The sequence below is a fragment of the Harpia harpyja genome, chromosome 11, assembly GCF_026419915.1.
Source record: "Harpia harpyja isolate bHarHar1 chromosome 11, bHarHar1 primary haplotype, whole genome shotgun sequence".
Classification (NCBI taxonomy): Eukaryota; Metazoa; Chordata; class Aves; order Accipitriformes; family Accipitridae; genus Harpia; species Harpia harpyja.
In genome coordinates, this window is record NC_068950.1 from 1,732,863 (window position 1) to 1,745,566 (window position 12,704).

The following is a 12,704-nucleotide window of genomic DNA, read 5'->3' on the forward strand; positions in this document are numbered from 1 at the left end:
TTTCTCCCCGCTTTAATCATTGTTTTTCTCCAACAAAACACTTTTTGGAAGCTGCCAAACGCCGACAGTGGGTACTCGCTGGCCGCTCTCTTCCCCCCCCCCCCCCATTTCTACCCAGTCGCCCCCAGCTTCAGATTTGCAACAAAATCCCCATAGTTTGCTGAAAATGGCCTCTTTCCCCAGTTCCTACATCGATACCACTTTGTCCCATGGGGATGGGAGAGGTGGAAGGATGAAATGCTGGGGACTTCAGACACCCTGACCTGGGGTTATTAGGGAAGCGCCCGGACCAGCGGAAGCCACTCCGGGGTCTGGGTGCTCCCCTAATAACCCCTCCGCTTTGACTTCAGGATAAACTTGGTGGATTTAACATTTCTGGGATTATTCAGGGATGGAGAAGAATGTAAAGGTGTCAAAGGCAGCGCTGGGACCACCCCCGGTACCATGCCGAGCATCCTGCACCACGCAGCATACGGAAAAACACATTGCTCTCACGGGGTTCGCTTCATCTCAGCGCGCTAATTAGGAGCTGGGATAGGGAGTTTACAGGCTCTGGCGTGATGCAAATGACCCCTAAAGATGTAAAGGAGCCAGGGAGTTAATTACAAACCTCATTGCGGCCTGGGGGTCAGGGTGATACCTCGCTGCGGGTGCTGGCAAAGGGACGGTGGGGATGAGGGGCTGTGCCTGGGTGTGGAAGCGAGCCCGGTGCGTGCGAGCGAGCAGAGAGCCCGGGCTAAAGATAAGCGTGCGTGGGAGGGAGTGGAGGCCGGCGGGATGCCAGGCAGCGCGGGAGCCTCCGCCGGGCGCAGGCAGGGGATAGCGTCTCCTCTCTGAAAAGTTTTGAGGACTCGAGAGCTTTGCTTGCGCTGGGTTTTGTTGGCCTCGTTCGTAATGACGATGCTGAAGGGTGCTTCGTCCCTGCAGCCAGGCTATGTCATGAGTTCCCATCGCGGCCACGCTAACGAGGAGCCGTTTGTGCGAGGTGGGACCCGGTGGAGATGAATGCAATGAGAGGCTGCGGGGTTTCTCCAGGGCTGGCACCCCAACCCCGCTCCCTCCTGCATGGGGGTCCCCGGCCATGAGCCCTCGCTGGATGCTGGCTCCTTACAGGAGCCAGGCTGCTCCCTCGATGCTGCCCCCGGCCATGGGGACAAGGCTGGAGGATGCCACCTCGCTGGACCACGGGATGGAGGTGACAATGCTGGGCAGAGCCACCCCGTTGTGCCCCGTCACCGCCGGCTGCAATAATCGCCTGCAGCCATAATGCTGCTTATCGCCTTATCGCCCGGCGCAGCAATTAAAATCCAGCGCGAAAGTCCCTCCTCCCCTCCCAGCCTTTAATACCTGTCCGGGGGGAACCGAGCGCGGGTGCCCTGCCGCACTGCAGTGGCTGAGACACCGGGACCCGTGGAGGCAGCGAGCCGTAACGCCTTGGACCCCGCTCCCGGCGAGCATCCCTCCCCTGCCCCGCAGCCGGGCCGAACCCTGCGCCTGTCCTGCAAGACCCCGGCACATGGCGTGGTGCCGGTGACAGCGGTGGCCTGGCTGGGGCTGCGCATGTCCCCGCGGGTCCCACGTGGCCACGGTGGCCGAGCGGCCGAGGCGATGCCCCAGGAGGAGCGGAGCCCGTAATGAGCTGCGTGGGGACGTGGCTGATGAAACCGCCCCGCGTGTTGCACGAGGCCTCAGACGGTTTCCCCGGCTGGGGGACGAACCGCCCCGCACCCAGCCCAGCCTGCCGTGAGCGTGCCGTGAGCCCCGGCCGCAGAGGGTCCTCAGCTCCCCCGGCCCGACGGTGCTGCGGCTGCCGCTTCCTCTTGCCTCCCACCCCTGCTTGCTATTCTGGGATGGGGCCCCCGCAGCATCACCCCATGGGTGCCAGTATACCCCTGGGATGCCCACAGCATCACCCCATGGGTGCCAGTACACCCCTGGATGCCCACAGCATCACCCTATGGGTGCCAGTACCCCCCTGGGACCCCCACAGCATCGCCCCATGGGTGCTGGGACCCCCTTGGGACCCCTGCAGCATCACTCCATGGGTGTCAGTACTCCCCTGGAACCCCTGCAACATCGTCCCACGGGTGTTGGTACCCCCAGAGCACGCTGCCGGGGCAGATGTGGCTCCTCTGGGGCTCAGAGCCGTGCTGGTGCCCGGGTGGTGGCTGCTGTCGCCTTTCCCCTGCCCTGGAGCAGCATGGAGGGGGGGACACGTGGCCAGGCATCAGGGCAGGCTGGGCCCAGGGACAGGCTTGCAGGATCAGTCCCAATGTAGGGACCGTCTCCCTCTGCACTTCCCATACATCTAGAAACTGGGGTGCTGGAGCAGGGCATCAGGGTGCCACAGCATCCGAGGAGCTGAGGGTGCTGGCCCCAGCTGAGGGGGCCCTTGGCAGCATTTCGTGTCCCCACTGCAGATGGGGGGGACACATCCTCCTGTCCCCAGCACCCTGGAGCCTTTAAAAATCCCCCCCGGAGTGAAGCTGTGCAGGAACATGGGGGCTCGCGGCCGGGCGAGCATCCCCTGACCCAAACAGGCCAAACCCAGCTGCGAGCCGGACCCCCCCGGGAACAGCTCCTGTTTCCACACCCCAAATTAAAGAGCATGAGATGGGGGTGGCAGGCGAGAGCTGACCCCTCCGGGCGGCCCCGGCTGTATACCTGGGAGCGCCCTGGCCCGATGCTGTGCTGCAGGTGTCGGTGCTGGGATGGCAGGAGCAGCCTTGGTCCCATGTGGGCAGCAGCAATCGTTGGGAAAACCTCTGCCTTTTCACCAGGGAATCGTTGGCTTTTTCCAGGGGGGGGGGGGGGGGGAGCTGGGGTGGTCTCGGCACCCCCCGTACCTTGGTGTCGTGCGTGGGCCCCGGGACACAGGGTGGCAGCAGGGCCGTGGGAACGGCAGCACGATTTCCTTCCATAAATTAAAATTAGTTTTGATCAGCTAAATATAGCAAGCTGAGCAAGATGGTAAATGGCAACGTGCTTGAGAGGGGGAAGCGGGACAAACTGGGGCATCGGGGGAGCAAAGGGCTGGCCGGTCCCCAGCCTGCACCCCTGGGGTGCATCCCTGCAATGGGGGGGGGGGCTGCTGGCCACACTCGGGGGGGCTCCCAGTGTGCTGCCGTCCCCGGGGAGCTGGAGCACAGAGCTCCCAGCCGTGCCAGCTTCCCAGCTCGGCTCTTGCCCCGCGGCCATGTCTTGGGGACGGCGGGGACCGAGCCGGGCCAGGTCTGCACCCAATTTGGGGTGGAGAGGCTGGGTGCAAGGGTCCCATTGGAAGCGTTTTAATGCCATCCGTGGCTCTGCGCCGGGCTGCGGTGGCACCGGGGCATTCCAGAGGGGTTTTGGGGTGACCGGTGCTGGGCGACTGCAAAAGGAGGGGCAGCTTGTGGGGGGTGTCACAGCTCAGAGGTGGGCTGCGATGGGTGCTGGCACCCTGCAAGTGGGGTGGGATGCAGGGTCCCCCGACCCCTCGCCCTTCCCACTGCTGGCTCACGTGGCCCGAAGAGGTGGGTGGTTTCGCTTTGCTGTCTCCTCGTACAGCCACTTCCTGACCTGCGAATGGCGGAGGTCAAATTTAGTCTGTTCGCGTTAGAAAAAAAAAGAAAATACAAATAAAATTAAAAAAAAAACACCCAACCTTGAACCTAAAACCAGCCCTTTTGTTTTACGGACCCTCCCCGCAGCCAGCCCGGCCTCCCTTATAACCGCCCTACCCATCCGACGGACCCACCGGTGAACAGCATCAGTGCACGGGGCAGGGTCGGAGCAGCCCCCGCGGCTTCGGGCGGGCGCTTGGGGATGCAAAGGCCGATCCCCTGCTCCCAGCGAAGGACCTGGCATCGCGGCACCGCGGCTTTCCGGCCGGCACGTGCAGGTGCTCGGGTCCCCGGGGCCGGTGTGGGGTGGGGGTGATGGAGCCGGGGCGGTGGAACCGGCTGGGCAGAGCTAAGGTGATTTTCCCCCCCCCTCCGCCCCAGCAGAATTTCCCAATTTTTTTTTTCATTTTTCAGTTTGCCACACTCTTTGCTGAAAAAAAATGCTGAAACTTCCTCTGAAAACTTATTTTTTTCCGCAAAACTTATTTTTGGCAGCCAGAGGGGCGAGGAGGCGTGGGCGGTGCAGGGGCGGATGCTTGCTTGGGCTGGCCCCGGACTGCGAGGGCTCAGGGGCTTCTCGCTCTCTTCCAGCCCCTCCTCGAGCTTAGGAGGTGAAAATGGGCCGGAAAAAAATACAGATCAGCCGAATACTGGATCAGCGGAACCGGCAGGTAGGAGCCGCTTGGGGACGAGGTGGGGACGAGGGGGACCGGGACGCACGAAGCCATGAAGGGAGGCAAAGCCGCTCTGCTCCCACCTTCCCCACGGGTGTCGGAGCCTTCGGAGGGTTTGGGGCTGTATCCAGGGGTCCTGGGTGCAGCATCCCGTCCCCTTCCCTGCTCTGCAGGTGACCTTCACCAAGCGGAAATTCGGGCTGATGAAGAAGGCGTACGAGCTGAGCGTCCTGTGCGACTGCGAGATCGCCCTCATCATCTTCAACAGCACCAACCGCCTCTTCCAGTACGCCAGCACCGACATGGACAAGGTGCTGCTCAAGTACACGGAGTACAGCGAGCCCCACGAGAGCCGCACCAATTCTGACATCCTTGAGGTAGCGGCGAGGGGCGGCCGGGGTTGGGGGGGGGGTGCCGGGATGGGCGCAGGACCCTGCTCACCATCCTGCTCCCCACAGACGCTGAAGCGCAAGGGGCTGGGGCTGGAAAGCCACGAGCTGGAGCTGGACGAGGGGTCGGATCCTGGGGAGAAGGCACGAAGGCTGAGCGAGGGCATGGACCTGTCGGTGGCACGACCCAGGTTTTACGTGAGTCGCTGCCATCCCCGTGGCACCGGGGGTGAGGGTCCCCGAGGGTCCCCGTCCCCATCCCGTCCCTCACCTCCGCTTCGCCCTGCAGAGCCCTGCGCCGCTGCCCGAAGCAGCCTACGGCAGCTCCCCGCCGGCCGCCGACGCGTCCTTGGGCAGCACCAGCGGCTCTCCGCAGGGCCAGGGCCGCCCGCCCGCCTTCAAGCCGGCAGCGCCGAAGCCACCGGGACGCTCGCCGGGACCGCTGCCCCCAGGTAGGCTCAGACCCATCACACGGGGAGCTGGCTGCAGGGGAGAAGGTCCCTGCCGTGGGCACCCTGTCCCCACCACGGGCACCTCATCCTCACCGGCCCCGTGGGGATTTTCCCGGCCGGGTGCCGCATGCAAAGCTCCTCTCGCAGCATCTCCCAGGGACTTACCGGGAGTGGGGCCGGGGTGGGTGCGTGGGCAGGTAGCACTGCCACAGCTGTGGAAACACCATCCCCTGCCTCCATCCAGCTGTTTCCTGTGCCCTGCCGGCACCCGGCACCCGGCTGGCCCCGGCACCCTGCACCCACAGCTCCCTCCCGTGCAGCACAGCTCGGAGCTAGGCACGAGGGGCTCATCCTGCCTGGTGGGACGGCACCAGCCCAGGGTGCCTCCAGGGCCATGCGGCGGAAAAGTGGCCGGAAAAAATGATGCTGGGGCTTGAGCAGTGGAACCCCCCCCCCGCCGGTGGATGGGGGATGGCTGGGCAATATTCCCGGTGCAGGATGCGGCCGTGCATCATCCCCATCTCCCTGGATGGGGACGGCGTGGTGGCCCCAGGCACGCTGGACGTCCCGGCCGCTGCGTGGGGAGCTGGGGCGCGGGTGCTCCCCGCAGCAAGGTCCAACCGGGGAATTTTGCAGCCTGCTGGCCCCAGGGCCGGATCCAGCCACCGCCTTCGCGCACCGTTTCCGCTCGCAGCGTGCGGTCGCAGCGGACCGGGGGCGGCCGCCGCAACCCAGGTGCGCCGACGGCCTCGCGCAGGATGTGGGTTTGCCGGAGCGCGGCACCGTGGAGGCATGCACGGCCGCCTGCGGCGACGAGGGCACCGTGGGGATCCCCCCCCCCCCCACGCCAAGGACCGGAGCCCCTGGGACCCCACATCCCTCAGGGTCACGCCGTGCATCCTCCTGTCCCTCCGTCTGTCCAGGTATCGGCTACCCCCTCTTCCCTGCCGGCAGCCTGAACCGAGCCCTGGCCACCAAGACCCCCCCGCCGCTCTACCTGGGGGCAGAGGGCCGGCGTGGCGAAGCCCACGGCGGCTTGGCAAGCGGCCGGAGTGGCGGCAGCACGGCGGTGAGTGCCGTAGAGGGGGACACCGGACCTGCAGCATTCGCTGCCTGGGCTGGCATGCTGGCAGCCCCCCCCCCCCCAAATCTGCAGCTCCCTGCCCCTGGGGTGGGCTGGCTCCGCATCCTCGGGGTGCCCCTGATTCCGAGGTAGGGGGTTGGGAGACCCTGGCCGTGGGGTTGGGACACCCTGGCCGTGGGGGGTTCCCGTGGGGGTCGGTGCCAGCAGGATGCTCGGTGGTCTTGGGCACCCCACTCCCCAGCAGTGACACCATGGGAGGGGGTAGCAGGGTGAGGGGTGTCGTGTCCCCCCCCATGGCTCGCTGCAGCCAGGCATTTCCCAGCAAGTCACCGTGCGCAGTGTCCCCTCGGAGCCACGCAGACATCCCCTCCCCAAATTCAGCGAGGAGCTTCTCCGATCTGCTCCCACCTCCTCTTCCTCAGCCCAGCACTGGGGCTTTGCTGGGGGGGCACAGGAAGGGGCTGGGGTAGGGAGAGGCTACATCACGAGCTCCCCCCCCATGGGGTTGGCAGCACGAAGCCTGACGGGGGGGCACCCCGCTTTCCCCGCAGCGGCCGCTGTACCCCACTCTGCAGACCCTGAGCCCCGTGCTCACCCCGGGCAGCTCCGGCGTCCCAAGCCACGGCCTCACCGGCTTCCCCTTCCTCGCCCCAGCCCAAGCAGGTAAGTCCTGGCCCCTTGGCCCTGGGACAGCGTGGACCCCCCCCCCACCGGCTGTAGACCGCCCCCCCCCCCCGGCTCCTGCTCATTCTTGGCCTCCTGCTCAGCAGAGTTTGGGGCTGGCGAGACCCCGCTGCCCCCCCGGCTTCCTGCAGCCCGGCCCCACGGCGTGGCAGCACCCACGGGACATGGCAGCGCTGGGGTAAGGATGGGGGACGGCCGCGGGGTGGGGGACGGGGGGACCACGGGTTGGGGATGAGCCTGTTCGCGGGGAGCTGCTGCACCCATGGGTGCTACCTCCCAGCCATGGGTGCTGCAGGCACCCAAGGTGCAGCCCCCCCACCTGCCGTGCTGGGGTCTGTCCAGCTTCATCCCAAAACTGGGGTGCAAGGGGTCACCCCAGGACCCACCCCCCCACTGTTGGCAGAGCTTATTTCCAACCAGATTTCCCCAGGGGACCTGGTCCCCATGTGTCCCCCCCCCCGGGTCACACACTGGGTGGCCAGCTGCCCAGTGCCTGGCTGGGTCAGAGCGGGTACATGAGATGAGTTTGGGGGGGGTCTCAGCCCCTCTAGAGAGGAGAGGGGGGGTTGAGCTGGGCCTCTCCCCACCCTGAGCACCTCGGTAGGGGATGCGGGAAGACCCAACCTCACTCCTCCTCCCCTCTTACCCCAGGGTCAGCAGCCGGATGGTGTCCACCGAAGAGCCGGCCCCGGCCCCCAGCACCTCCCCGCAGCACCAAGCCATCAGCATCAAGTCGGAGCGGGTCTCCCCGGGGCTGGGCTGTCCCTCGGGCACCCCCCAGCCCCCCCTGGCCAGCCTGGCCTCCCTGAGCGAAGCATCCCGAGGCTCCGGAGACCTCCAGCCACGGGATGACTATGCCAAGGGGTACCCCTACCCCCTGGGCCCCCCCCGGCCGCTGGCGGAGGAGCAGCGGGCCCCCATCCCCACACGGCGGGCGCAGGCCATGGACGCTTGGCAGAGATAGCGAGGCTGATGGGGGTGCACGGGGTGGGGAGGCCAAGCCTGGGGGAGCAGCCCCCCCCCCTCCCCAGACCCCCGGCAAGCCCCTTGTGCCCTTTGCAATGCTGCCGGGGGGGGGTCGGCGGGGCCGCAGGGCTTCCCGTGGGGTCCCGGTCCCCCACCCTGGGACTGCAGCTCCCAGCAAACCCCCCTCCCCACCCTGGTGCCCCCCACATGCCACCACCCCCCCCCCTCCTTGCAGCTCTGACCCCCAGCCCCCTGCGAGGCCAGGACCCCACGGGCGAGGAGCGCTATCCTTGTCCCCTGTCCGGTGCCGGACACTGTACATCCCTGTCCATCCGTCCGTCCCTGCGCCAGCGTGTCCCCAACGAGCAGGAATGCCTGAGAAGTGCCACGGGGTGGCAGCAGGACTGAGAGCACCAGCAGCGGGTCCAACTCTGCACACCCCTGGCCCAATCCTGCACCCAGCTGGGGTTGGGGTGGGGGTGGGGGGCTGCTGGGGTCCCGCAGCGGGGTGGGAGGGAGGGAGGGATGGAGGGAGGCAGCTGGGGGTGGTGGGTGCTGCTCCCCCAGCCCAGGGGCTCTTTTCTATTTATTATCTTCTCACCAATAAAGAGCTGGGGGTGTCGGGGTGTCTGGTGTGAGCTTCTTGGGGGTCAGGCAGGGTGACTCGGGGTGGCTAACGAGGCGGTAGGTCATTAATGTCCCCAAGGGGAGAAGCGGCCCAAACCCTGACCCCCTTGGGCTCAGCGTCGCTTGTCCCCCAGGCTCAGAGCCGCCTCTCCAGGGTCACCGATGAGGAAGGGGGGTGACAGCTGGGTCACCCCCAGCTCTGGGCAGGTCCCTGGGGCCCAGCCATGCTGCTCCCACCCCTCAGCTCCCTGGGAGACCCCAAAAAGCTGCTTATAAGGTCTCAGCGCCACGGCCTGGCCCTGGGAGCGGGCGGGAGGAGGACAAACCCCTTCTGTACCCTTAAGATCGGCATCGGCGGGGGCAAGTGGGGGGTTAAGTGGGGGGGTGGGACAGACCCAGCTGAGCTGTGTCTCTTATAGCTCAGGGCTGGGCTGGGGTTTCTGCTGCTCCCTGGGGTGGGAGAGCATCCCCTGGGGCCTGCGGTGTGCTGGCTACGGCTACGGCTACGGCTACAGCCATGGCCACGCTGCTGAGAGGTGAGCGAGGACCGGGGGGGGGACGACACACCAGGCTTTGGCAGTGCCCATCGTCCTCTGGTTTTGGGGGACTGGGGGAGTGGGTTCCCCCCAGCACTACCTGGGCACCCACACATTGGGGTCAGGCAGGGATGGGGGGTTCTCGCCAGCGCTGAACTCGTCCCCTTCCCACCCGGGGGGATTACTGGTGGCCGAGCCCCGAGATTAAAACATGGGCGGGAGATTAATCCTGGGAAGAGTTTGCCCCGTTTAATAGAGCCTGGTGAGTGACATAAATAGCAGTCGGGATTAGGGGCTGTACGGAGCCCCAGCAGCCCAGGGCTGGATGCGGCCTCGGCCCAGGTCCCCCCCCCGGGCTGGCGGGTCCCCTCCTGGGCGACCCTTGGGGCTGGGAAGGGGCTTCTGCATGGAACGAGGAGGCGAGACACCCGGTGAAAGTGTGGGGGCTGGGGTAAGAGACACTGATTGAATAGCAATGACTGCATGATTTATGGTTTGCATTATTGCATGGCTCATTTGAATATATGCTAATAAGGCTTTTCTCCTCGTTTTGTTTGTAAGATTTAGATTTGCTATGGCAACCCGCTGGCATGGAAGGAGCGCCAGGAAATGTCAGGGTGAGGTGAGCCCCGGGGAGGGGCTGGGGCTGCCGGGGAGGGGGGGGGACACTCACCGCATCCCACCGTGGGGACACGGGAGCGGCCGGCGGGACCCGGAGGGCAGCGGCGGGAGACTTGGGAGCTGACCGGAGCTGTGCATCCCCCCGGCTGCCTGCAGGTCCAGTAATGCCCCGTTGTGACAGGTCCTAAACTGGGGTGGGGGGGTGCCCTGGGGTGCCCCCAGTCCTGCTTTAGGCTTGCAGGGATGCCCCTTTTGCCCTCTGCCCCCAGCCTCACATCCCTGCCTACCTGCCAAGCGTCGCCCCAGCATGGCGGAGACGGTGGGATGCCCCATTGCACCGGACCCAAAGGCAGCACCCAGGGACCCCCAGCTTTGCTGGGGGGGAGACAGTGCTCCAGATGACACTGGGAAGAGACAGAGCATCTGCATTCGCTCTGTGTCCCCCACCCATCCATCCTACAGGGTCCTGGTCCATGGTGGAGGGGTCTGGGCCATCTCCCCACCTCTGTGGCTCCGTGTCCCCTTCCCAGGTGACCAGGGAGATGCTCCAGTAAAGCCCAGTTACCTGCAGGCCCAGCATGGCGGGGGGGAGGAGGCTGTGCTGCTCCGGGAGGGTGCTGGGCTCCAGCGCTCGGGACTGCGGAGTCGGTGGGGCTTTGTCTCCCGGTTGGTGCTGGTACCTCTCCCTCTGCTGAGGGGGGGGATGTGCTGTCGGGGCTCCGCACCCCGATTTGGGGACGGCTGCGGACCTTGCAGTCAGGGTGCTCCCTTGCCAGGGGAAAGGCAGATGGGTTGGTTTTGGGGGGGGACACGACTGTCCCCTCCCCAGAACCGTGGGCAAGCAACCCCAAGTCATCGGATGCCAGCCCGGGGAGGGGGGGTGCGGGCTCATGGTCCGTGTCCCTCGGGGTCGTGGTGCTACTGAGGGGACATCCCGGGTGGGGATGGGGTCCCCCCGCTGCCCCCACCCAGGCGGTTTTGCCCCCTCCGGCCCCGTCCCGGGCTGCGGGGAAGGTGCGGTCCCTCGGAGCCCCACGGCCACGCGTGACCGCGGAGAAGCCCCGGGCTGTGGCGGTGGCCCCGGGGCTCAGCCGGAGGTGGGCACTGTCTGTCCCCTCACCGACCCGACGGGCCGGGCCGCCCCCTCCAACCGGGGACCGGTCTCCGCTCCCGGCTTACCCGGAGCCGTTTACACGCCTTAGAACGGAACGGGAACGAGCCCCGGGCTGGGGGCGAACGAGCACGGTCCCGGCCCCGAGGGGACGGGGGGGGTACCCGGCCCCTCCTCGCCTCCCCGTCGCAGCAAACCGGGGCCGAGCCGGGCACCGGGGGCTGCCGCCCCCCTCATCTTCCCCCCCCCCCCCCGGTGTATCCTCCCCCAAACACCCACTTTGTTGTTTTGCAAAAGCCCTGAAATATTCATGGCGCTGCGTCGAGCGCCTCTTAATGAATTTTTGATCAAAACGTTATCAGGGAGCCAAAATACGCCCCCCCCAACCCCCCCACCCCGCCGTCGAGGGGGGGACGACGACCGGGCCCGCCGGTACCGGGGAGCTGGAGGAGCCGGGCCCGGCCCCGAGGGCCTTTTACCGGGGGAGGGAATGGTTACCCGGGAATGGTTTTTCCGGGGCCGGCGGCAGGATTTGGGGTGCCCGACGTGCAGCCCCGGCCTCCTCCTGCCCTCCCCCGCCCCCCGGGGCCGGGAGGGACGGGACGGACCCCCGCAAAACCCCGGTTGGACGGGACGGGCGGTGGGCAACCGGGGCAGGGCGTCCCGCCGCCCCCCCAAGCCCCCCGGGAGAAATATTCGTTGAGGGGGAAATGCATAAGCGGAGCTCATTAGGGGAGAGCACGGAGCCGGCGGCCTCCCCTGCAGCGCCGGGCTGGGGGGGCTTCCCGTTACCGCTGGGGGGGGGGGGCACCCGGCACCGGCCCGGTCCCGGTTCCACTGCGGGGGACGCCCACCCTGATCGCTCCGGTGACTGGAGCCAGCCTCGGCCCACCCCGGCCCGACTCGGTGTCGGTGGGGGTTTGCCACCCCCCCCGGGCACAACCGGGGATGGTTTTGGGGCGCAAACCCCGCCCGGCGCTGCACGAAGCCGCCTTTACAGCCACCGGTTTTTAACGCGCTCCGAAAATCCCGGTGCACTGGAGGCTGGGGGGGGGGGCTCAATTCCCGGCCACTTCGGAGCTTGGAGGTGTTAACACCCCGGGTAGGGGGGGGATTTTTGGTTTAATTAAAAAATACCCGATTTTTGCTTCGTTTCCACGGACTAATCCTGACCCGACCGGGGAGAGGGGGGCACCCTGCCCGCCCGCCCCCTCCTGCCGCAGGGAGGGAGCGGGGGGGGGGGGGAGAAGGCAGGAGGACCCCCCCACACACCTTCCCCTCCTCTCCGAATCCGGGCCCCGTTCCCTCCGTGCCCCGTGGGGTCCCCCGAGCCCTGAGAGTCCCGCGGTACCCGGGGCCGGGCGGAGACGCGGGGCCGGGGGGGGGGGATTCGGATCCGGCCCTGCCTCCCGCTGCCCGTGCGGGGCCGCATCCGCGGGGTCACCGGGATGATGATGATGATTATTAAAAATAATAAAATCCCCGTTATTTTTAGGTTCTGCTGCCAGAGCCGCCCCCGCCCCTGAGCCTCTCTCCCCCCCCCCAGCCCGGTGCATTCCCCCCAAGCGCAGGGCTAACCTATCCCGCTCCCGACGTGAGGACGTCATGCCTTACGTAGTAAAATATGGAGAAAGCGGGGGGGGGGAGGAAAAAAAAAAAAAAAAAAAGCGCATTTTTCCCTCCTCTCTCCCATCTCCATTTCCAAAAGGGACAAAATGGATGTTTGGGCGGAATCCGTGTTGTGTCCCCCCCCCCGCCGCCCTCCCTCAGCTCCTCTCCGAGGACCTGGCGGCGGAGGACCGGAGCTGCCCGGGCCCGGTGTGGGGGCTCCCGGCGTTAAAGCCCCGGGCAGACGTTATCTGTTTAACCCCACGTAAAGGCAACGTGATCGCGGGGGGCTCCTTTTCCCACAGCCCCCGCCGTTTCTGGCAGTCTTCTCCGGGAACCGCCACCCGGTT

The 12,704-nt window shown here is 66.5% G+C and overlaps 2 protein-coding genes across 4 annotated transcripts in view; both read left to right on the top strand.

The window, feature by feature from the left end:
* The first annotated feature begins 4,142 nt into the window (after positions 1 to 4,142).
* Positions 4,143 to 8,080, top strand: MEF2B (myocyte enhancer factor 2B). The gene is given in 9 exon segments (XM_052802413.1): positions 4,143 to 4,273; positions 4,450 to 4,653; positions 4,735 to 4,863; positions 4,955 to 5,117; positions 6,041 to 6,186; positions 6,753 to 6,864; positions 6,969 to 6,997; positions 6,999 to 7,063; positions 7,537 to 8,080. Coding segments are annotated over 9 exon segments (1,215 nt in total). The 5' UTR covers positions 4,143 to 4,219; the 3' UTR covers positions 7,850 to 8,080.
* A 1,270-nt stretch (positions 8,081 to 9,350) lies between these two features.
* The window catches only part of LOC128148201 (uncharacterized), a 37,319-nt gene continuing 33,965 nt past the window's right edge, over positions 9,351 to 12,704 (top strand). For 2 of the 3 annotated variants that reach the window (XM_052801733.1, XM_052801736.1), the window contains exons 1-2: positions 9,351 to 9,465; positions 9,576 to 9,636. In XM_052801733.1, the coding sequence (XP_052657693.1) occupies positions 9,605 to 9,636 (32 nt within the window). In that variant the 5' untranslated portion in view covers positions 9,351 to 9,465; positions 9,576 to 9,604. The remainder of the gene's footprint in view (positions 9,466 to 9,575; positions 9,637 to 12,704) is intronic. The other variant, XM_052801735.1, reaches the window with a different exon arrangement.